The 25,679-nt window shown below is 41.9% G+C and overlaps 1 protein-coding gene across 3 annotated transcripts in view; it reads right to left on the bottom strand.

Moving 5' to 3' along the window:
* Nucleotides 1–25,679, bottom strand: part of GNAS (GNAS complex locus) — a 130,638-nt gene that overhangs the window by 59,301 nt on the left and 45,658 nt on the right. The window contains exons 1-2 of one of the 3 annotated variants that reach the window (XM_038159403.1): nucleotides 24,133–25,131; nucleotides 20,449–20,521 (exon numbers count right to left, since the gene is read on the bottom strand). In XM_038159403.1, the coding sequence (XP_038015331.1) occupies nucleotides 20,449–20,521; nucleotides 24,133–24,271 (212 nt within the window). In that variant the 5' untranslated portion in view covers nucleotides 24,272–25,131. Of the gene's footprint in view, nucleotides 1–20,448; nucleotides 20,522–23,469; nucleotides 23,801–24,132; nucleotides 25,132–25,679 lie in introns of those variants that run through there. The other 2 variants (XM_038159404.1, XM_038159402.1) reach the window with 2 other exon arrangements.

Below are 25,679 nucleotides of genomic sequence, written 5' to 3' on the forward strand. Positions count from 1 at the left end.
GCCATTTTTAAAACAAGGAGTGTGCTTCATCTTGAGCACTTCAGTGTGTCCTCTCAGCTTCCAGCAATCCTCTGCTTAATCAGGGCTGTTACTCCACATCCAAACACAGACACACTGCAATTCTGTTCCAAACTGGAATTCAAAGCACTTTCTTCTCCATTCAGGGTGGTTTTAAAATATTTTTTCCAGAGTCCCACTTGCTGCTAATTGATCTTCCCTCACCTCTGGCACAAGTGTCAGTGAGCAGGTATTCCTCAACAGAATAGAGCAAAGCTACCAACGTGCACCAGAAATAAACCACTCAGCTCACATGGAGCTTCACAGATCAATACTCAGCCTCATGTTTACACAGGTTTGGTAATGCCACAGGCACACAACTGCTTATTAATATCTGTGTGGTAAGAAGTATATTATGACATGAGAAAAGGAGAATTAAAACAAGCAAAATTTGGTGTGAATTAGTGCCACTGAAAGAGCACTGGGATCAGAAAATCAAAACTCCTGCATCCAGAGTCTCAAGTAACCTGACTGCACTGCTAATTTACTTTGCATCTATCATACCACTGATTTTACTACTAAATTTTCGCTGAGGCAAGCCTGTGCCAAATCCCAAGGTGGCACGAGACAGGGGCTGAATGCCCCCCATAGCTGGAGTGCTCAGACCAGCTACGACAAAGCAACACTGCTGTGGGCACCAAACAAACTCCCCACAGGGAATCCAGCAGGGAACATCTTGCACAAGTCTTAGCATCATTCTAAAAAAAGATTTCAGCAGTAAAAAGCTTGTTGGTTTAAGGCAACACCTGCTTTTTCTTATGAAAGGTCTCCTCCTGTCCCTGGTGCCACTGAGCCCTGTGAGACACCAAAGCTGCTCCAGCACCTCCTGGAACTCGGCTGGAAGGGAACACAAAACTTGCCCCTGTAGATTAGCACGTTCCAACCCTAAAGCTCTGAGGTACAGTAACATTGGCTTGGTTACAGCAAAGGTCATTCAGATCAAGTTAAGGCTGCCCTCAATGTAAAAGAAAAAGGAATGGTTTATATCTGTTAAGTGAACAACCAAAGTATTCACATTTCCTACACAGCTCAAGGGAAACTTCTGGGATTATTGTTTTAGACAAAGAAGTCAAGGAAGCACAGACTCCTCTGTAAGTTTTGAAATCTGTTTTCTAATATTTTCAAATCCCCTATTGTGACAAACACTTATGTCTCCTGAAACTGTAAGATGACAGGAGGAGGAGTTTTCCATTGCACCTTACTTGTGCAATTGCCAGTGGTTTTGGTCAGTTTTATGTTCTGAAAAAGTTTTCTCTGTTTTAGTCCTTCAAAGTAACAGGGATGAAAAATCACTTCAATAAATTATAATCTTAAGAAAGGCAGTCTCTAAACTTTAAACTCAGCAAAGCTAAATGCAAATTGTAGCTGTTAACATACTTTCCTCATCTGCTCAGTCAAGTTCCAATGTATTTACACACAGATACCCTGACACACTCAGGCAAGCAAAGTTACTCTCTTAGCAGCCCAGAAGTAACACAGAAATTGTTTATAACCAACTTGCCACGCAAAAGACATGAACCACACTGAATTTCAAAGCCAACACTGGAAAAAGGAAGTGTAAGGCAAAAGCACAAAGAATCAAATTTGTGAGTAGAGAAATTCTCCAAAAGCAACTTGACACCAAAATCATCAGTCTCAAAGGCTACATCACACCAGTAAGAAACCCAAACTCAGATATTTTTGTACTAAATATCTCAGATATCAACAAGTATCAGGCTATAGCTGCCTTTAAAGTATCAACACTGATTTCTAGAATTGTATTTCATATGATACAAGGTATTTTAATTTTTTTTCCCGTTATTAAAAGTTTTGTACTACCAGAAGTGAAGATGATATAAGAAAAGTATTTGTAAGTAAACACCAAATATTACCAGGCAACAACAACAAAAATACCCTCACTTCCTTCCAAGCACAGACACCGTCAGCACCACATTAAACCCATTAGCAAAATTCCTCAAGCAGTGTCAGGGAATATTGTTTCAGGCAACAGTGTCTACCTGATGTTCTTGCTGGCCTGACTTTAGAAGACACTGTCAAATAAAAGACATCAAAAATAACAGTTTTTTTTCTAGACATATAGGGCTCTATGTACAAAAAGCTGGAGTCAATTTATTGAGAGAAACACAAGTTTCTGTACTGCTACTTCTGAAATAATTTTGCTTCGGATTAAGTAGGGGAAAAAGTCTTCCTTTGATACAGAGGAGCTGTAGAAATGAATCTGAAAACACAATACACAGTTCCTGCACCTAGATGCTACACTTCTCATCATGCCCACTCACCGAAAATGCATAGTAAGAGAACAATACTTTCAGGCCACACTCCACCACGATTCTCCACTTCCAGGGAGCCCCACCTTCAGTACCAAGGGGGTTTATTTAACCATTTAGAAACAGAATGGTTCATGGATGTTTTGGACGAATTTAGGATCCAAACTAGAGCCCTCTCTAATGCAACATAAATTAAGTGGGAAAATTCCAAACAGCTCTTATTAAGCATTCTGGAAGCCACAATGTGAAGAAACTTTCACTTTACTCTATTTAACATCTACCTATATTTGAACTCAACCTGTAAGAAGAATGACCTTTTACTGAGCTTAAAATTGCAAATTAATTATACCTGAATAAGCACATTTATTTTCATTTCCCCTGATAAAAGGGAAGTTATATTGTTGTAATTTAAGTCAAACTGTGACAATGGCACAATTATCATGTCCTGGCCCTGACCTGACATTTCTAAATGATAACAAAAAAGTAAAAGACACAGTTCATGCTGACAGTATGTAATGAATGAGAATGTTAGGCCAAAAGTTATGTGAGAAACTACTTGCTGATACTTAGCTCCTCAGTTAGAATATACAGCACCTTGCCATAATTGTCCCATTACTTTCACAACACATGGTCCTTTAAACACAAATAATATTGTTGGAATGAGAAACTTATACACAGCTGAAGAGAACAAACTCAAGAAAGTGTGTATAATACTGCATATTACTTAACCAGTATTGCTTGGGCACAATTATTGATCCAACCAGCTGCTACCTTGGGTTCAACAAAACCACAGCAAAAGCTCTGAGAAGTTGGAGACACCTTGGTTCTACCTGAGTCTGACTGACCCCAGTGGCACCCAGCCAATGCAGAGGTATTAAACCAGGCAAAACTACTGTTGCACTGGATTTGCATTCTATGTGAGACCAAGGAAAACTTGAAACTTCAAAAGGAAAATGAGGATTTTTTTAGTTTGTTCAAGTACTAGGCTTTTATAAAGAAACAGACAAACACAACTTCAACGTGACTTCACTTCAAAACTCGTTATGAATTTTGCTTCTTGGAGATCCTGAAGCGGCAGTGGCAGGACTTGAAGAGGAATCAGAGAGAATCTCTTCTACTTTTTCTCTAATCCTCCCCAAGTGCCATTTCTGACACATAATACTGGACTACACAAACCACTGGTCTAAACTAGTGTTGCACTGATTCTTAGAAATTCTCTTCCTAGAAATTTCAGCAGACCAGATGCCACTATGTTACAGAAAACGTGTGCTTAGTACCACAGATTTGATTAGAAGAATTTGGTGACTCATCAGTATCTACAACATTCTAAGATATATTATTGATGAGATACATAAAACAGACTACACAGAACGTTTTTTCATTTAAGTAAGACAAGCTGCTTCTTAGCCATGGGCTGAGAAGATAATTCCCAGCTACTGGGAGGAGAAAGGGGAGAACGGACCCTGCAGTAGCAATCACTGTCATACAAGAGGAACAAGGTTGTCCTTCCAAATTTTTAACATACAGGATTGAAAATCCTCTTTCTCTGTGGGAAGTTTCACAGAAAGATAAACCAGGTTTATTCCCACCAGGTACAAGAGTTTATTTTCAACACATGCAAACAATATGCAAATGCCCTACAAATTTACTACCTGGAAATCAGATAACCACACCAATGTACCTACAGCATAATGATGTTCACTGGCACCTCCTCCTGCACTTCTGTGCAGGAATTAAGAGACCTTTCAGGAGTTTAGACTTCTAGAACAAAACACAACCATCAGCACGTGCTGTGTGTTCCAAACACATTTATGAAATGTTTAACTTATGTATTTAAGTAGGTTATTAACAGTTGGTGTTGGCAGCAAGAGGTTACATTTCTCTAAAAATATTGATGCAAACCTAGCCATAAACATTTTTATGGGTAAGTTTTTTATAAAGCACTGCACTGACATGAGCTAGTCAATCCTTTCCTAAGGGGCAGATTAAGTATTAAAGTACATCCAAGGCGTGGCATCGTATCAGTTTACCTTTAGTGGCAGTTAAACTTACACAATTAGAGAAAATTCTACATCAGCTTCATCATTTGAAACCAGAAGCTTGTGACAATGCTGCATTCTACCAACTGATTCTGAGGGAAGAAATCCCAGTGGACACCTTACAACCTGAGCTGTGTAACTACAGATTAAGTCACCAGAGCGGAAAAAAAATAAAATAACTATTTTCACACTACATGATAATTATGAAATCCACAAGCTACGAAGGTAATGCAAGTGTTCTGTCTTGAGCATTGTGCCCCACGAGTATTTCAAATATTTGTCTGACCTAGCTCTGCATTTATCCTTTCTGCATTAGCAATCAATTAAAAAAGAGAGGGGAGAGAAGAAGCATCTGGGTGATAATTTCACCGTAGGCAATCAACATTCATATCCAGCATTAATATTCAGGAAATGCCCCAAGTCTCAATCATTAATGATTAAGTATCACCACACCCTGGAATATTTTACTACATATCTGTATTTGACATCATGAGATCCAAACTTCAAACGAAACTGCTTGCCATTTTAAGGATCTTCTTGGAATTCAGGAACAGTCACTAAATCTATAGGAACTCCTGTGCCAAGGCAACAAACAACTGAATTAAAAAAGCTGTAGTCTCAACTTTCAACACACTTCAGTAGTCTGAGGAAACTTTAGGATGTTTTAAATATAAACAACCTTCTTCTGGAAGACAGAATTTAGAGAACTTAAACCTTAGATCGACTTCTTTTATTTAAGCAGGAATAATGCTTTATGTTTTATAATTCCACCTCACAGTATCATCCATCTCCAACACAACTTGCCAGCTGCACTCCTGAGCTTACACAGCCCAGCTCTTGGGAACATCCAGCACATGGAAATGGCCCTGGGAATCAGAATTCCCCCTGGACACCCAACAGGGCACAGGAGTTGTGTGTTCCAATGAAGCAGACGTGGCCATGTTTAAATGTTTATCACCTTTTGCTGTATTATTACTTTTAAAGATGAAAAATCTGAATTAAGTCATGTGTTTACTCTCATTTTGCAAGAAGGATGTTTATTTTTGTGACAAAGACATTCTCCCCAAAGTAATTGGGTGTCCTATTTTGTTGAAAGATGGATAAAGAGAAAAGCAACAAGCAAACTATATTATCAAATTAGATGACACCTTTGCTTAAAAAACTTAAACTTAAGGCACTGAGGCCATACTCAGTATCACTGCATACAGAGCTGCTTACAAAGGGTTAATGTACAACATGCAGCAGTTAATTGTCACAGATAACAATAGTTAGAGTTCAATAAATTGGCAGAAGGATTATAGTGCAGTTTTATTACTGCCTCCAACACTTTTACTGATGTGCTTATTACATTTTTTATAGCGTGCTGCTCTTGAGCAACCAGTTTATAATATTTACCCTTTTAAAACTAGATATACAGAGAATACATATATATATGAAAGGGCAACTAAGTTTACATGGCAATACTGCGCAGCAACTAACACATCTCACACACACATATATAAATATATACACACACACACATATAGTAATTACCCACATCTTGCATGGACAAACCTACTTACAAGCCTAGAGGCAAGAGGCAGCTGCCAAAATCCATGTATTTTATGCATTACAAAAAAAGCATGAACTAGGACTGGTCTTCCTCTCTTAGAAGATGAGGATAAAAATACCACCACTACAAACAGTTTTTGTATATGCATCACACACACACACACACACACAGAGACTATTTTTCTATCTCTAAATTACCTCAATTAGCTGCAGAATGTCAAAAGAAATTTCAGTCCAGCACAGATAACCCTTAGAAGCTGAACGTGGTGAAAATACTATGTAACACTGGGATGTTCATTTGTGTTTTAACCATTTCATTTGTGTTTTAACCACTTGCAAGTATAGTTCTTTTGTATGCTTTCCTTAATTCAATTTATCCTTAAACCTAGAATGATCTAGTATTGTTTCTAGTCCTCATTAAAAGCAACAACTTAAATTCACTGCATCTGCAACTGGAGAATAATTCACCACCCCTTACACAGAGCAAGATGCAGCTCCTCTCAGGCAGGCACTCCTTTGGGTCTGTGATTCAGATGAACACACAGACTGATTCCAAATGAGTATGTTCTGTTAGTAGCAGCTTCAAGCACCACTCTACCCATAAAACACCTTCCCCTCTGTGGCAGCAGCAGGGCAGGAAGCCACCTTGCAAGGATTTGCACACTGAGCCTCGTTTTTTGTGTTTATATACATCACACAGCAAACACCTCCGAAATAACCCTGCCTCATTTGATTAATTTTATCCTGAACAGTGTCAGAACAGCCATGTGGAGATGCAGTGTGTAAGCACAGGCTGAGCACAAAGCATGTAAAAACGTGAAAGAAAGCCTCCCTGGAGCACATCCAACACGTGGATGTGTGTGCACAGACACGGAGGGTTTAACTCACAACACATCCTACTTTGTGTATAAACTCACACATCCTCCTTTCTGACACATTTGCAGCACATCCCTTCTCTACCACCCTCTCTCAGAAATGGAATAAGCATCTTCCTAAGACCACCATCTTCAGGGAAAAAAAAGAGTGGGAAGGAAAGGATGAACTGGGAGTGGGGCCCACAGTTCTCTGGGCCAGAACTTGTAGGACAGCCCAGTTCTCTGGTGTCTCTTTGCAACACACAACTTGGTAATTCCAGGCAGATTGTGACAGGGAAAGTGAGTGTTCATAGAGTCAGAACCTGCTGGGAAAACCCCACATTTGAATTTAAACTGAGTTTTAGGAGTTAATGAAAGGTTTTAAAATTACCTTTTTATATAGACAGTCATTGGCAATGGTGTCCTAAATTAAAAAGAACACAAATTATGGTGATCTTAACTCAGACACATCCTAACTTAACTGTATCCTCAATAACGTTGCTTTGGTCAGTCTACATGAAACACAAAGTTTTCCTTTTGAATAACCTAAAACCAGAATCATTTTCCCAAATCAGCTTTCACTTCTGTTATGAACTCCTTTGAGATGACTGTTTGCTTCTCAGATCACATTTTGCACAGGAGACAGAATATAAAAATAAGTTCCATTAATTGCTTTATAAGCATTACAGCATTATCAAGCAATAAAGGACCTACACACAATCTTTCATACTTCTAGTTTGGAAGACCTTGCAGGTGATAAATATTTTAACAAAACCCAAAACACTGCAGGTGCATCTGCATTAAATAAACAGAGTGCTGGCTATTTATCAGCAAACACACAAAGAAAAACCTTCCCAAACCCTCCAAATAATCTGCAGTCCAACTGGAAACATGGGAAGTCAGTACAGGTCAGAGAAAGAAATACATATACTAAACTCCTTCACTCTTGGGATTAAATCCTGTCCTCTGCTCTAGGAAGCATAAACATAATTGTGCATCACTCACTGAAAGGAAAGAAATAGTCTTTATTTAATAATCTTACGATTGCTTGATTAGTGCTTGGAAAATAAAAAGCACTACATAAGTGCTAAATATTATTAGCTTTTTCAGAACATCAGCTCCAAACTTGCCACTCCCCATTTCCTTCCCTCGTAACTCTCTCCATTCATGTCATCAGAAGGCATCTCATTTTCAGCAACAACTACTCACTTTTTTTAAAATGCTGCTGGATGTGCAGAACTACTGTTGAGGTTGCTTGGCAACCAGGGAGACATATCAGAAGGAGAGATAAGGTCCAGAATGAATGGAATTGAAGAGAACTATATTTGGTTTTATCAGGAGATACTAACATGCTCAAACGATACTGATTTGAATTACCCACGCTAAGGTGAAATTCTGCTGTTTCTTTCAAAGCACAGACATCCATGAGCACAGAGCAGCACTAAACCCAGCCAGCCACCTCCTCAGCCACATACATGTCTCCCTCTACAGAACAAACTTCAGAAGCAGAGCTTTGACCTGGGCTTGGAACAGCATGGAATAGATACTTGGTAAGTAAACACAGATATTTGGTAAGTATTTTGAAGAATTTTAGGCCAGAGAGGATAGTTGAATACTTCAGTTTGCCTTTCAGTGGATCACAAGCCACTGTGCTTCTCCATGTGCTTCAGTGTTGAGATGAAATTTCAAATAAAACAATTCTTTCTGAAGGTCACAATTTGAAATGAGGTAAGATTGAGCACCCAGGACTCCTGCAAGGACAGAGAACTGCTTACAGAAAGTCTGCTCTGGTGATCCAAGGAGGTCAAGAAAGCCTCGTGCAGGAAAAGGTGGAAACAAGCCTAGCAGTCCCTAATGAATGAGTTTCTTCTCTCAAGCTCTCCAACTGACTTTATCTGCACCACTTGAGTAAGAATGAACCAATCTGGCCCAAAAGAGGATCTTCTGACATCACCTCAGACCCTGCCCAATCCTTGATGCTTCAGGAGGAAGTGAAAACAGTGACAACAGAACAAGCAGCAAAATTATCTTCAGGGAAAAAACCAAAACCAAAAGTCAACCCCCACGCTTCCCCACCCATCTGATGCCCGTGGGCTGAAAGGTTTCAAGGCTTCAAACATCAACACAGAATTGCAAATACATAATAATGTTCAGGGTAGGAAAAGGAAGAATTTGCAGCACGTGCATCAGACTCTGTGCTCCCCAAGGCCACAGTGGGCACCCTGAGCACACACACCCACACCAGCAAAGCTGAATCTTCAGGTGGATTGAAACAAGAGTTTAAAAATAAACCCCTACCTTCCTCAGATTGCTTAAATGAAGCTTCCTCTTTTCCCAACTTTATTTCAAATAAAGTATCTCAGATGCTAAGGAAGTCAGCCTCATGCCTGCCCTCGTTTTCAGGCGTTTTGCTCACACAGCACCACCTCTACATGGCCATAAAATCAATCTGGACACCCCTCTTCTGGACCTGGGACAACTCCTGTGGCTTCCTTTCAATTTTAAGTTCTGCCCAATAATTCCACATTCTTTATGAAGTGAAGGCACCAGCATGGGATATACTATTTTAATAACACTCTTATCAGATTTGGAAGTCCCCTTTATCACTTATGTTTCACTTTCCCTTTTTTTAGTCATCCAAGCCTGCATTTGTCTTTTTGCCACAAAAACATCCCAAACCATTACCTTACCATAGTAAGGTAATTTAACTAATTGACTTTTGAGTCTTTTTCCAGTTTTACAGATACAATCTAAACTCTGACTCCTGCGGGACTCTCTCACGTTCAGCCGCATTAAAACAAATTCCTGAAGTACAACTTATCAGATCACTCCTCCCAGTAATAATTATAAATAAGTTATATAAATTGGTGTTTCCCATAGTTTCTCACAGGATATCCTCTGGGATTTTTCTTCATTGTTCATTGAAAATATCCATATTCTATTTATTTCCATAACAATATCACAGAATCACACAGAGATGATCCCAGTATTTGCCCTTCTAACAGACACCAAACTTCCTTTTCTGTTTGCAGCATTATCCAGGATGGAAACATACTTTCTTTGGGTAAGGAATAATATATATAGAATATTTCTACTTTCTCTACCTAAGTATGTATAACTTTACCTTCCGCATTCAATTAAAAAAAATTAAGTAGAAAAAAAAATCCTGTTTTCTTATTGTCTGATATTATTATCAGAATGGAACCTATGAATTTCAGTTAAGAAAACAGAGGCTTAGGTTGAGAAAAAAATACATTAAAAAATGTATTCAGCATGAATAAAACTGTGAGGAAAAAGTCAGACATTATGCTGCCTACATGATTTCAAAGTGCTTTTTCCAACTCCCTGTGATTACACGGAATACAGAAATGTTTTAATAAACTCAATCTTTTTCACTCATTTCTTGTCCCTTATTTTACAGTGTCAAAGAGATACTTAGGTAACAGAACGTTCCCAAGTTCTTTGCTGATAAACATAAGGAAAGTAAACATTTGATTGCATAAGATACAATTACATAAAGTGAAGACTGTCCAATTATGTGAAAGCAAAACACAGAGGCAGCACGGAGCATCCCAAGCTCCCAAGAGTTAGGGGAAATTAAGAGTGACACAGTTCCAGTTGAAAAAACTAACAGGCAAAATAGTTACATTTCAGATTTCCAAGTGCCCTATGTGTAAGTTACGGAGCATATTTTTATCTCCAATGTTCAGCATAAGCAGAATGTGTTCCTATGAGTAACTACTTCGAAACGACATTAATCATTTTGACACGGCAAAATTAAAAGGTTGCACTCCAATTTCCAGGCATCTATTTTAGAGTGCATCAAAACCCAGAACTGAAAATCCAGTAGCTTCCCACAACGTAGAAATTTAATAACAAAAAACCCCTACACAACCATCAAAGCAAATCTTCCAGAAAGCTGTGTAACAAGCTTGCTGCAAAGACATTGAGACAAAGTACTAGGAAACTTATTTTTTTTTTACTGACACTGAGCTCTGCAACTGTTTTGTCAAACACCTGGAAGAGGAGCAAGTGCTGCTCTGCCTGCCCTGCACATGGGCACGGGGTTGGTGTGGCAGATTGGGACTGAGTGGTCCCAGCTTTCCTGAAAACCCCAAGAGCTTAACTGAGCCCTTTCCCTTTCTGTTTTCTCTCTCATTTAAAGGAAAAATAATTTTCCTAGGCTTTGCATTGTGCTTATAGTTTTTTTTCCATGAATACAGTGCTGTGACTGTACTCTAATTTCAGAAGATATTCAATAAAATAATCTCAGTAAATGGCTATGTCCTTAGGATTTCTATATTTTGCTTATTAAAAAAAGTTGTTACAACTGTAATTTTTCATACTTATCTTAAATAATCTTAACCTGCTAAAAACAACAACAAAAAATATACAAAGCTATGCCAGTTACTATTGTGTAATTAAATTAAAATTCAAGAAACCAACTAGGTGAATTTTTCCATAGTAATGCCACATTAAAACCAAGTTTACCTAGCCTATTTTAATTTAAATTATCAGGGTTAAAACAGGCATTACACAGAGTTCTCTGAGCTTCATGTGCTAAGTGTCCCACTACACATTTTTATCTATATTAAAAAAAAAAATCAAAAACCAAGCAAGATTGAAGCAAGGCATTCTTTGTTACTACAAACTTAAGGAAGAAATTTACTTCACAAACACCCATTTCCTTGCAACATTTTCTAATTAATATGAACAGTTATACTACATAGATAATTGTACTGTCAAAACAATAAAAACGTCTTAACTTGAAGGAACCCAAAGAGTGTGAATGCATGCAGACCTCCAGAGAAGAAGGGAGTGTTTAAACCCCAGTGATGAAGGAGGCAGCATAAATCCCCCAGCAAGCTCTGAAGGTGCCATTCAGGGCTAAATGCAGCATCTCCTGGGACTAGCCCAAAGCCCAGAAGGAAGCCCTGCACACCTCTGCCTGCTCCATTAGCTCACCCACCACTCCTGGGAGGCTGCAAGGGTGCACTTGGGAGAGATAATTATTTTCTAGTGCCTTAACTAAAAAGAGAACTAAACACAATGACTTATTCAATAGCCCTGTGGAGAATACAGCCAGCAACAGGTAGCTCAGAGAGAAGGTCACAAGCTTCCCTGCACTTCTGTAACAGCAACACCTTGACATAAAACATCTCATTGAGATATTCCACTACTACATTTTTCAAAAAGTGGATGTTTCTGCCTCTCAGCTGTCAAAAACGCCCCTCAATGCATTGCTGTTTCTAAGCAGGCTGTAAACAAGTAATTCTAATTAACTGCATGTTTACATCAGAGTACAGTTGTAGAAATAACTATTAAAAGCTGATGCAGCTACACTTGCACTGTATCTTAAATGCTTGGATTTACTATTAACTCAAGGTTCAACTGTTAAAATGTAAGGCATGCTATTTTTAACACCAAGATTCAAGTCAGACTAAAAAAAAACCTCATCAGTGGAAATTCTTTCATTTCAACTTGAGAGCTCTGAATGACCAAGATTAGGATGAGCAATTTCTGTATCTCAGCTCTTCATCAGAGATGGGACCTGGGCAACCCTAATACACAAACTCATGATATAACTAAAAATAAAGATAGAGATAACTTTGCCTGCTGGATTATACTTCAAAGCCTCAGCTCTGCTTGCCTTGATCTGAGACACCAGGGAAGGATGTTCACAAAACTGGAACAAGAGCAGTGTTTGCACTTTTCAGAAAAATGCCTTGAAACCCCCCAAACCTGCTCCCCCAGCCCAAGAGAACAACACAGGAGCTCACAACCTAAGAAACAGGAACGAGAAATCCCACTCATATCCAGATTGCTAGAAAGAGCAGGGAAAGGCACTTTCCCTGCACAGCTTTTATTAATAATAAATTTTATCTTACGGGACAGAACCACAAGGCTTTAACATAATGAAATTGAAAAAAAATAATTCTCAGCTGGAATGACTGGCAAGAGATAAAATGTAGCTACAGCATGAAGTAAGGGGAATCTTTAGGGTTTGCAATAATGTGAACAAATAGTTTTAATATCAAAAAGGTAACTGCAATAAGTTTAAGATGATAAGGAGCACTCTGTTCATACATAAACTAATTTAAGTGCCCATCTGGGAAAATCAGTACAAACATTTTTTTGATGGAAAAATCAGAGTACTGCCCAATCTGTCCATTCAAAATAAATATGTAAATATGAAATAAGAAATTCCATGAGATACTGCAGAAGAAAATTCTTCATGTAGTGCTGATTCTGTAGCACCAGCTAGAGAAAAGGTAATCACTCTGCACCATCTAATTAAGAAAAGCTAGTGAAAAACTGAAAAACCCAGGGGAATTTTTCAGAAAGGACACGGAAGTGTGGAATATAGACATACATTTATTATTCTCCACACAGAGCTGTATTTTTGAAGTTATCTGAAGTTTTTTTGCAGTATTTAATACAGTTTGTGATTTATTAAATAACAAGTTAAATAGAACACGATACATTGGTTTATACTGCTAGATGTTTGCTTAAGATAAGAAAATGGAGAAAAATACACCACTTCCACTTTACTCATGACTGTAGAAACTAAAAATATTTTTTTAAAAAATCTGTAATGAACTGAGGAAGACTTTCTTTAGCTGTCTTTTCTAAACCTCATTCTATCTCAGATTCTGCAACCAAAGCTGAAGAAGCGTTGTTGCTGCAAATGCATTTCCAGAAATTAAAATCAGAGGCTGAGCAGGAGACCAAAATTAGCACTCCAATGAGGAAATGCAGGAAGAGATCATGTGTATCTACACCAGCCAGAACACATTCTGACTTTGTCCAGGTAGCAGAAAAAAAACAGAAAAAGGAAGATAAAGGGTGGGCTGATGCAGGAATATTTAGGGATCAGTGTTGCATCAGGGAGAAAAAACAAGGAGTGAAGGAAACAGGAGACACTCAGAAAGCCACAGGTCCCAAAGAGGAGCTTCAGGGGAGAAAGGATTTGGGAGACAGAACAAGTTCCAGAGCCCAGACTTCACTCACTCAGCTACCCACTGAACGGTTTATTTTCTGTTTGGGGAAATAAAAGGAAACTTGCACATTTGTTTGATTTTACCAAAACTAATGAGTAAAATCCCACATCCACCATCAAAAGTCAAAACCCTCGCAGACCCATTCACAATGTTTTCCACATAGTTAAGCCTTAAGCTCTCTTCTGTCTCTCTCTTTTGCTTCTCAGATTACATCACTCGTGCTTATTCCACTATTCATAGTTATTGCTCTCCAAGCTCTCTACAACTATAAAGCTTTCTCCTGGGTTGATAGCTGCATACTTAAAAAGCTTTTGTGAAATTTAAACCTCAAAACAAATAGAACTGCTGCCATATTTTTGGCCAGTCCCTTTACATGCCAAATCATGTCTGCGACATATGCAAACTTAGCTTGAGGGATGAGTTTACTACTGGGCTTTTTTTTTTTGTTGCTGGGTTTCTTTCTCAGAAAACTGAAATATTTAACTGAAAGCACAAATGTCAAGATACAAGCCAGGAAAGTAATTCAGAGGATAGAGAGTTCTCAACATGTAACAACATAAAATTGGTAGTTAAAATACTGCTTTGCTAGGAGAATTCAGCATTTCCCATCCAGTAAATGCTGGTAAGATACACATTCTGCTCTGAGCAATACCATGCTTCCCATGAAAATAAAGAAATTATGTCCAATTCACCCTTTCCTTCTTTTACCTACCTGAAAACAAAGCACAATGTAAAAATGAAAGTCAGTGCTTTCTTTGAACACTGTGCTGTCATCTCTCCACTGATGGTTAACCTGAGCCTACCATGAGCACCTAAAAGCAGATAAAACTAGCCAGCTTTTTCAACTTTTAGATTCCTTCATGCACTACTTTTCTGTAATATTTCAGGAACCTAAATAACATGATTTTTCAGTCTGAAAAAAAAATTCACTTCACCTGCACGTGGAAATATTTTAATGGCTTGATTTCAGAAGGCCTCTAAGAAAGACGAAGGAATTATTCCAGTGACTATTAGAATTTTCAGTATGTTAACAATCCTTCTCAAACGAGGCCCAGTGTATGTATATAAACAATCAAAATTTTCTGAAAACTCATTTTACAGCATTTAAAAATCACACTTGAGTAGCAGATCTAAATTGCAAAGCATTTGTCCGAGTTCTTAATGGACAACGTCTCATATCTTCAGGCAAGATCCCGTAAGAAACTTGAATAAAAATCTAACCCAGACTCGGAAGGTTTTTTCCTTTTTTGTTATGCGTAAAAAAATATTAATGCTGCTTCACTAAGGTCACTTTTACTCTGTCATAGAAAAGAATTTTCGCCCTTGTAAAAATAAAAGTATTTTCAAAGGAAAGATAATTTCAAGCACATAGAAACTCTCTTAAACATGCTAACAATTAAGAAATTGCTTGGTTGCATAGGTGGTTTAACATCACCAGGTATTACCTCCTGTTTCTTTCAAGTTGAAGAAAGTTATATTGCACTTGTATAAACATTTTGCATAAACTTTTGCAAATTATATGCAGTAGTCAACTCTTTTTCATAGTATTTATTAGCTGTTGGGATGTCTTTGTCTCTTGACAAATTTCATCTGCACAACTGTGTCAGCTCTCAGGACAAGACTTAAAACTGAGTGAAACAGAAATCCTGCTCCCCTCTTTGCCCACACCTCCACTTTATGTGCTGCAGCACAGGTTTTGATCCGACACCACAACCAGCTGTCCAGATGGAATTGAACAGACGTGTGTACACAAATTTTCCAGCACCTCACTGGTGCCCTCGAGCAGGGGCTGAGAAAAAAACCCAAAAGTTTGTGCCTCAAAGCTGCAGAAGCCTCTTGACAGACACTGTGATGCAGAGAAAGAACGAACGGGGGCGAGGGGAAGCACACACCCCAAGCCTCCCCCACTCCAATTTTCAATTTTACTCAAAAACACCAGGAGAAACTTACTTTTGTTGCCAGTCAAGTAAAACAAAATAAAAGTTTGTTTCTTGGCAAGGAACTGACCATTCTGAAAACATGGGATTGGTGCACAAATGTAAAGGAACTATAAAAACACGGCAATCGTAATTGTGTACACAAGCTAAGATTAGCCATTAGGAGGGAATTCATTATTTTGGAAGAACTTAATTATAAATATTATACTTTTCCCTTGCTCATAGTATTAGCTTCTCTTCCATAAGATCACATGGCTAAAAAGTCAAAAGTTGGAAAAAAACCCCACAGTATCAGACAACTGAGAAATAAAGTTACTGAACCAGAAGTTGTTTCACTTACAAGAGAAACTGACACTGACTAAAGTGATTAGATTATATTATTTACTGCTTTATGTGACACAATGGTGGCAATGGATGTATTCAGAGAAGATCAGAAATCCTCAATGACTACTTTTCTTTACTCACAAACTCCTAAATCCTGGAGAAGAGAGAAAATGTTCGAAATCTTTAGGAGAGTGACTTGGATTTCTTAGCTTTCTCATGGAGAGAAAATAATTTTTAAAAGTACAAGAGAAATGCAAATGTATTTGTCATTTAAGTCTTGAAAACAAAGCTATTCAGCTCTGCTTATGCCATCAAAACTACCAGATTTAATAAATACACAAACTCCTATTCAGCACTTCAACATACTAGTTCAAGAAAGTGTCAACATTTTACATCATTTGGGAAACTGAGGCTGAAAAGCATTACCTGAAATTTCCTGTAAGCTTAAGGCTTCCTGAATCTTAAACACTGTACAAACTTAATAATCACAACGACATATTCCCCTTATTTGTCAATCTCTGTAGTGGATTTCGTAAGTCACATTTCAACCATTTATTTCTATTTAAATATTTCTGCTTGTCCCAGTTTTTCCCATGACACTTCAAAATTGTCTCTTGCCCGTGCCAATTATTCCCCGCTTTCTAAAATTGTGCATGACAATGACCCTCTCCTTAGAGTCTGTCAGCCAAAGCCAGTGATCACTGAGGGGAAAGCTGACTTAAAGAAATCAGGAGTAAGTGAAAGGCCATGTGTTTTTAGAAGCAAAGAACCCCAGCCTCTGGACAGCACAAAAAGGAGCTGTTTTTCTTTTCCTCTTCAACCTGAGCTACCCATTTAATTCTTCCAACTATATTCCTTAACTCCTCCTATCCTCCCTTTCCCATTTTTCATCCTCAGAAAGATTGCCATCTAAACTTCTGCACAGTCAAAAAGAGAAGGTTTTGGCTCCACCTTATCAGTGGATGCTCACAAAATGCTGTTTGCAGATACCTACTTCTCTGGAACTGCCTCATGAAAAGACAGTTGAAGTGCTGAGGAGGGAGGGAAGGAAAGGAAGGGAAGTCGCAGGCTTCCTGCTATTAAAAGCCAAATTTAAACCCCTTTCTACATCAAAAGGGCCTCTGTTGTTGGCAGTAATGCAAAGAGTAGGAAATTTGGTTGATACGGCTTCTTCATTACGCTTAGAAGGCAGCTCTTCCATGGAACCAGGAACACTGGAAAAATCCTGTGGGGAGGCCACACTCCCATTTTTCATGGAGTTGCTGCAGGAAGATGTCAAACGACAGCACGGCCACCTGACACCATTCTGCAAGAGCTGAAAGTGGGCTAAGTCCTTCCAGAAAAACTCCATGCAGAAAAACCTGTGCTGTAGAACATGCCTTGCTTCTCCAATACACTACTCCCCTTCCCAATGCCACAGCACTCTTACATCCCACACACCACTGCACTACAGCAACAGAAAAAAATATATTTCTGTCTCTAATTCAACTAAGGATTATAAATGGCACATTGAAAAAAAATAGTCTTTACTGTAGTTAACTTGCCTACAACTTTAACTACCATCACATTAATCTTAGCTTTAGCTATTCAGCACATTAATTACCTGCAGCACTTGATTCCTTACGGTTCCTCAAATAATTAATTAGCTAAAGGGATTGAGAATTGGAGTCCCAGAGGAAATTCTAGTTCCGTAGAACTACACAGATTTCACCTTGCAAAATGCTACAACAATTCACCTAAAGGCACACGACAACTTCAACTATTTAGGGGCAGAATCCTAAAACCAAACCAAATAAAATCCCCTCACGCTCACTGAAGTAGGCCACCATTTCTAGCATTGGATAGCCTGTTTAGTCGCCAGAAAGAAGAGTAACACTAAATAATAAAAACTTTTGATTCCTTTGTTCACAGCATTAGACATTTTTCCTAACAGGTAACCTCTTTCTGCTTCAAATATCCATTGCCAAAGTGCAACCAAATCAAGGCAAACAATTCTAAGACAGGACTTTAGACTGGATTGTTTTCAAAGCACAAGAATAAGCTGCACCAACAGAAATAATTCAAATCTAGTTATGTACAAGTACACTAAAATAAAGAAAATTTATCATCTCAGAATATTACTATTTTCACCACCTCTCTCCTGCTATTCATCACATCAGCTGTGGTTTATGTGTGTTTTATGCAAAGATGTTTATGTTCCAGAGCAACTGATCAGGACGTGATGAGAAGCAATGCTTTGCTCTTCCTACCCTTCCAAAAAAACCTCCATGCTATTTCTCTCATTAGCTGAATCCCACAGCATTCTTCCACAAGGTAAGCAGGGCAGAAGGGGAATGAATCAGGCAAAAAGGGTAATGGAAAGAGAGACAACACAGAGAGCAGTTAGTTATTTGGAAGAAAATGCAAGTTATTTAAGGACAGATGTGTAACTTGCAAGAATTTCAAAACACTGAAAAACAGCCTTTTCCCCGCTGTAAAGTGCATGTTATGATCTACTGATTATTTTTGGCAGCAGAACCCTAAAAATGATGTGTTTTAACTTACTCCCTGTACACTTTAAATATACCACGCTTCTGCATTGGATTTTTATGCACCTCAGTGCTCCAACAGGTATTACCCACCAAAGGACAAGCACAAGGGACAAAATGCCTTGGGTGGACAGCCCAGAGCCCCGGGCAGCTCCCGTGCCACCGCGCGTGGCCGGGCCGTGCCCCGTGACTGGCAGCAGGGCTGTGCTGGCTCGGGGCTGCCCCGTAATTCAAATCCCCTGCTCTGACAAGGCAGAAGCCAGCAGAGCCTCCTCAGGCCAAATTTGCCATGTTGTCCCAGACTCCAGCTGCAGGCTCAGCTCTGCCCAAACCTACAACGCAAAGGGAGACGCTGCAGGAAGCCCCTGCTGCGGCACATCCCAGTGTGACCCAGTCCTCAGCAGCTCTGCACAAGTCTCTGGGCTCCAGCTCCACACAGATTTGGGTGTGCAGCTTGCAGGGTTGAGGTTACCTTCCCACATCACACACCATCCATTACACAGCACTGTTACCCTTTAAGAGCATCCAAGTGCTTAAAAACTTAGAAAAACCCTGTTGCTTAAATGGATTGACACTTTCAAAGGTACCAGGGATCCACTTCCACTTTCATTTATGAACTTTTTACTCAGCACCCAATACTGAGACCTACTCAACCAAGTCAACTCATGCAAGTCTTTTAAGTCACACAAGTCTTTCAAGAGGTCTCTGCAGCAGCCCAAACGACAAGAGACAGCTCAGCAGTAACAGGATGCAGCACTAGGCACTTATGAAAAAGTTGTTTTGGAAATAGAAAATATTCCTTATAAAGAGGAGCTAAAAGCATGTAGCACATAAAGTATTTCTTATGAATCAGTCTGAACTTTCATCCAAAAGACTGTGTACCTTATCTGAGCTATCATTTGCTGATTAGGAAGAAGTACTGTCCAGACTCCTTGGCTAAACTTTCAGCTCAGATATTCTTATTAAAGAATTAACTACTGGAAGACTAATAAAAGCTTAACCTTCCCAAAAATGGAGGACTCACAAAATAGATGATACCACTAAAAGCTAAAGGATAGCAGTACAAAATTGTTATGTTTGAAAACAAGCATGACAAAATCAATAATACAATCAAAAAAAAAAAAAAAAAAAAGAAAAGACCAGAAAATAAGCTTTGAAATTTCAACACTTTGATTCAGTTAGTATTAATTTAGCAGCTTTTGGTATACATACTAACAACTGCAAGCATAAATTAACATGTGGAAGAATCTCTTCCTACCCTCTAGCAAAGTTAGTCAAAAAGTTAGCAAACAAATCTTTCTCAGATGAACAAGAAGGTATTAGTTTTCCCTATCTTAATGCATTCTCCTCTTCACAACTGCCAAATAACAGATTATTAGATGCAAAAAATAAAAGCTTTTAGAAAGATAATTTAACACAAACATCTGAGCAAACAAACACAACAAAATCCCCAAAATTCAGAGTACAATTTCATTCTGTGAGGACACAGAAAATAAAGCCTTACTTACTCCAAATAAAGAAAATTGTGCTCATTTTGTACACTGACACAAGGCATGTTTACAGCAATATGAACCAATGTGCTATAGCTGAGGTAAATCAGTGTCAGCCATGTTGTGAAAGAAACTGCATTTAACAAACCCACAAAACTCCAAACTTAATCAAATCAGCTCTGCCTTGATATAAATAATTTTATACTGCTAGATCTTACTTATGATTGGTGCCTGACCTCCTCAGGTTAATGTCTATTAATCTCATCTAAAAATACACATCCAAATTCTAGAGACAGTGAAACAGCAGCAGGAGGAAAACACACAAGATATAAACCAGGAGCACTGACTGCAGCACAAGGGAGGAAGGTACAATGTAAAGTGAAAAAGCAAATGCACTTACTCAGCATTAAATCCATTCACGTGCAGGATCCTCATCTGCTTGACTATTGTGCTTTTACCGGATTCACCAGCACCTAGAAAATGAAAGTAAGTCAATTTCAGAAGGAAGCATAAGTGATTAAGGCACACACTAGAATTTTTTTCTTCGGGGTAAAATCGAGAAAGTTGGGTTTTCAGTGCAAGAGTGAAAAGTGAAAGAAATAATTGCCACTGGAAACTTCAGTTGTAGCTAAAAATAAATGCCCAGCTCAAGTCATGTGTCAGATCTGCATCTTGGATCACTTCACTGTCCATTTTTCCAGTGTCAATGTTAAAAGCAGACTGCAGTATTTGGAAAGAAAATGGACAACTTCAACATTTTACAGAGAAGACAACAAGGAACATCACAACCCGGCTGCCTTGTCACTACTATCTGACAGAGGGAAAGACTGACTGAAGTCCCTGTTAAACCAAAGAAATTCTCTTATATCCTTAAAGAACTCTAAGTTTGGCTGCAGTTCATCATCACCCAGTCAAACTCCGTAACTTAAATCACAAGGAATAAAATATGTAGATACTCACATTTGAAAAAGGAAGGCATCCCTTTAAGCCTCCACCCACAAAGCTACAAAAAACCTCCTCTTATTTGTGTCTTGTAAGCAGCCTCCCACCCTCCCTACATGTTCCAAAATCAACCCTACGCACGAGGAGAGGCAGAGACCACCTTTTGTGGCTGCCTGCTCCAAAGAGCTCCCCCGCAGCTCTCCCCTGCTCCCCTCCTGTACCTGCAGTGCAAAAACCCCACTCCACTTTACTCCAGTTTCCATAAGTAGATGGATGCTATTTCTGCTGTGCTGCTCGGATGCCAGTGCACAGGGCAGCCCATCTGCCCATAGTACCCGTTTTTCCATGCACGCTGAACAACTCCAACAGCAGCATTTAATTGAGCTGTTCCACGCTGCCAGATCGGCAGCTTTCTATATAAAGCAAACATATTTTTGCAGGAGTAGTATCGTAACGTGGCAAAATTTAGAAAGATTCCCCTTAGCATCTCCTGGCTACTGGTTTATTCCCCTCCCCAGCCTGTGTCTCACCCACAGGAACTGTATGTCTGTGGCAGAACGGGCAGGGAGGTACAGTTTGTATTTATAGGATGTCAGGCCTCTCTGCTCGCACACACTGACAGCACAAGCCTCCATTTTGAGCCTCATGTTCAAAACTGTATTTTAGCAGTTACATTTCAAGGTTCGTTTTCTCACAAATGCTTTCCCCCTCTGCTTTCTCCCTTCCTTTCCTTCTCCCTCATGAACTCCCAAAAGTCCTCTTCTGCTCTCCATAAAACCTGGTTGCATGTTTTGCCACTTTAATCCCAGCGCCTTACTCCTTTTCCCTCTCCTTGCTCACTGCTGTTCTGTAAGCATTCAGAGAGCAGTTTTTATCTACAACTCTTTATGCACACGCCACTTCTTCACTAAGCTGCTATTTTATACCATACACCCTCTGTCCGATCACGCAATAAACACAGGGGGCTAAACCAATCAAGAATTAGTATCTTGGGATAAAACAGACTGGATCACCTTCACAACTAAGAATTATTCACGAAGGCAGTATCTGCTATAGTCATATGTCCACTTAAAAATTAATAACAACTAAATTTCAGCTGTGACTCTAAATCACATTTTATATTTATAAGCATTGGGAGCCAAAATCTTTACTTCACTTGGTCCAAGAAAGAGGCTGGACAGTTGTTGCATTTGCTATAAACACATTCGGTTTGATATTGACACACCTGGGTTCTCTGGATCGGATACAACACCAGTGAACCAAAATGATGTATAACATCTACGTTTCTCCATAAGTCTAGCTCTATATTTGGCTGCTTGTTAAGGCCATATTCTCAACAACAATTACACACACACGTTTAACTTCACCACCAAGGAGAGTTCCATTAATTTCAGCGAGGCTGCTCGTGGCAGCGGGGCAAGCACGTGTACAGCAATGGGGCCTACGAGCAGCAGCATAAACCCACTAGAATATTCAGCAGCTCTCCTTTGTTGTTATTTGAATATGATTTGAAAAGATTAAGAACACTTTCCAAGTGCCTGGCTTCTTATTTCATGTGTCTTACAGAGGAAACATAACATAATAATAGGGAGGTGAGCGTTTATATTTTCTGCCAGAGAGTCTGAGTTACAGACTATCCACAATTCATGACAGAAACTGTAACAGCTGAACTATCACTTCAAACACACTCACAGATGACTTTACTGCCATCGCTAAACACACGCAAATTTTTATTTGCAAGTATCTAAACTATTTTTCAGCCACCAAAACTAAAGAAAACAGAAAGAAAACCCAGGCAAGCCCATCATGTTTCTGTTTGCTGAAATTTTGCCTCTTACGAAAGCAACTCATCTGATGACAAATAGTTTCTATGTATCTACGTAATGTTCAGCCTGAAATCTGGAAGTCCAAGACATTTCCCAAGAGCTGAAGTCCAAATTATCCTGTTAAAAGATTTCTGCTGAAGCCCTGGCAGGCTCCTCAGTGCTGCAGGTGCTGCTGTAGCCTCAGTCACTCTCCATTTATATTGAGTCTCTCTCTTCAAATGAGTATTTGAAAGATTTTACCGGCGATAGTACGCTTCCAAATTCACCACCTTCAAAAATTCTTTTTTTCTTTTTTCCCCCTCCTTCCATTAGGGTATTTCCCCCCAAAACTGAGTCAGCTCGGCGAGGCCTAGCCTGTGCTCCACGCTTCAGCCCTGCAGAACGTGCACAGGCAGTCCCTCGGCGTGACCAAAACAACCCACGGCTCGTAACTGCATCCGATCCTAAAACACTACCTCAAAACACTCTGAAATAACGAGCCTGACAAACATTCGCTTGTCCTCTCCCATATCGATATTTGGACCTTTCCCTTCCCTGAAAGCCACAGCCCACGTTTGTAAACGTCTCTCCTGAAAAACACGAGCAGGTAACCCCAAGGAGCCGCCGGAGCAGCACCTGGAGCCCGGCTGTGCCAGCGCTCCGACGCGCGGTACCTCAATTCCTGGTGCGACAGCGGAGGGTGCCGAGCCCGCCGGGGCCGGGGCCGTGCCCGCCGGCCCTGCGCTGCTCCGCGGCCCCACCGCGGCCGCGCTTCCCTCCGGGACCGACATCCTCCCTCCGTTTCCCCCAAACGATTCCCCGACTTCCTCCCTTCCTCTTCCTCCTCTCCCCGGCCTGGCCGCACGTCCCTCGGCACCCCGGCCCCGGCGCGGGGAGCGGTGTCCGGCCCTCCCGCGCTGGCCGCGCCGCTCGCCCGCGGCCGCTGTCACTGCCCTGCCCTGTTTATCTGCCCGGCTCCCCGCGGGCCCCTCGCCGCGGCATCGCCGGCCCCCTCCCCACGCCCGCCCGAGGCCCGCTGCCGCCCCGGGCGGAGAGCGGCCCCGCGCCGCCGCTCCGTACCTGCCCCGGCCCCTCCCGCGGCGCCCCGGGCGCTGCCCGAGCCCTCCCCGCCGCTCCCCCGCACCGCGCCGGTCCCCGCGGCGGCCCCGGCCCCGCCGCCCCGGGCGCTGCTATAGCGGATCCCCGCGGCCCCGGGTGGGCCCTGCGGCTCCGTCCCCCCCCCCCCCCCCACCGGCCCCACCTCTCTCCCCCGGCCTCGCCGTGCCCGGGCTGGGGCCGCTGCCCCGGCGGGGAGGGGACGGCCCGCGACCCCTTACCCAGCAGGAGGAGCCGGTGCGTGGCCCTATAGACCTGCTTGTCCTTCTGCAGCTGCTTCTCGATCTTCTTGTTGGCCTCCCGCTGCGCCTTCTCCTCGTTGCGCTGATCCTCCGTCTTGCTGTTCCCTAAACAGCCCATCTTGGGGAGGGGAAGGCAGGGACGCGGGGCGAGGGGACGGGAGGCGGCCGGGGCTGCCGGGGGGAGGGAGGGAGGGAGGGAGGCACTGCCGGGCTCCCTTCTTCTTCCTCCTCCTCCTCCTCCTCCTCCTCCCCCCCTACTCGCTGCTGTGGCGGCCGCTGCCCAGAGCCAGAGACATGGAGAGCGCCGAGCCCGAAGCCAGCCGAGGGGGGGCCGATAGCGATGACTTTGCTGCCGCTCCGCCGGGCCTCCTCCCCGGCAGCTGCAGCTGCCTCTCCTCCCCCGCCCCCCGCCGATCCCCTCGGCGCACCTTTCCCGGGGGGTGCGGAGCGATCCGCGGGGATCTCCGCGCCCCGGCCGGGCCGCCGGCTCCTCTAGAGGCAGCAGAAATGCCCCCCCCCGCGCCGCACGCACAGGAACAAATCCAGCTTCAGTGCCACCCCCAAAAAATAATAATCCTCTTTAGATCCAAAGGCACGGGCTCCAGGCGCGGAAACCTCCCCAAATCCTCGGCGGGGAGGATCGGGAAACGTCTCTTCCTCGCCTCTCCCCCCGCGCCGCGGGGGTCACGCAGCCCCGGTCCCTTCCCTCGCCGGCCGCCGCAGCTCCTCGCCCTCCGGCCGCCGCGGGTCCTTCCTCCCGCACTGGGGCGGGGGGGTCCAAGCCAAACCCCCCCTTTTTTTTTTTTCCTCCCCTCTCCTTGCTGCTGCTCTTTTCACATGCGCTTTCCAGGCGGCTGAATCCTCTCGGCGAGAAGAAAATACAAAATATAATTTGGAAAAAAAAAAAAAGGCAAAAAAAAAAAAAAAGGCAAGCCCGTTTGCTCTGTGCCACGAGCAGAACCTGTCCCCTCACGGGCGGATTTTTCCCCGTCTTATTTTTCCAGCTCTCTCCAGCATTTTTTTTTTTCTCTTTTCCCCCCCCCCCCCCCTCTCCTTTTTTTTTTTTTTTTTTTTTTTTTTTTTTTTTTTTTTTCTCCCTTCCCCTATTGAGCGGCTCCGCGGCGGCGGAGCGCGGGGTGGGGCGAGCGGGCCCACACTGCACGCTGGGAGCGAGCGGGGCCGCTCACATGATGCCCGCGTCACCCCGCGCCGCCGCCGGCGCCCTCTTCGAACCGGCCCCGCCGCCGCCCCGCAGCCTCCCGGGTGCCTCCGGCCCGGAGCACCGCCCGCCCCCCGCCCCGCGGGATGGAGGCGCCCGGAGATGGGCTTGCAGTTCGCAGGAGTCTGAATGAATTGGAAGGGAGTCGTGCCCCGCGATTCCTTGGGTTACGCTTGGAAATAATTAATGTGGGAGTTATGGTGCTGGATGGTTTGTGACCGGTTTTTTGGGTGGATGCTCGCTCGCACCCCGCGATTCGCCGGGGGCCATCCCTGCCCGTCTCTGTCCATCCCGGCCAGGACTGCGG

This window comes from Motacilla alba, chromosome 20 (assembly GCF_015832195.1).
Source record: "Motacilla alba alba isolate MOTALB_02 chromosome 20, Motacilla_alba_V1.0_pri, whole genome shotgun sequence".
In the NCBI taxonomy this organism is placed as follows: Eukaryota; Metazoa; Chordata; class Aves; order Passeriformes; family Motacillidae; genus Motacilla; species Motacilla alba.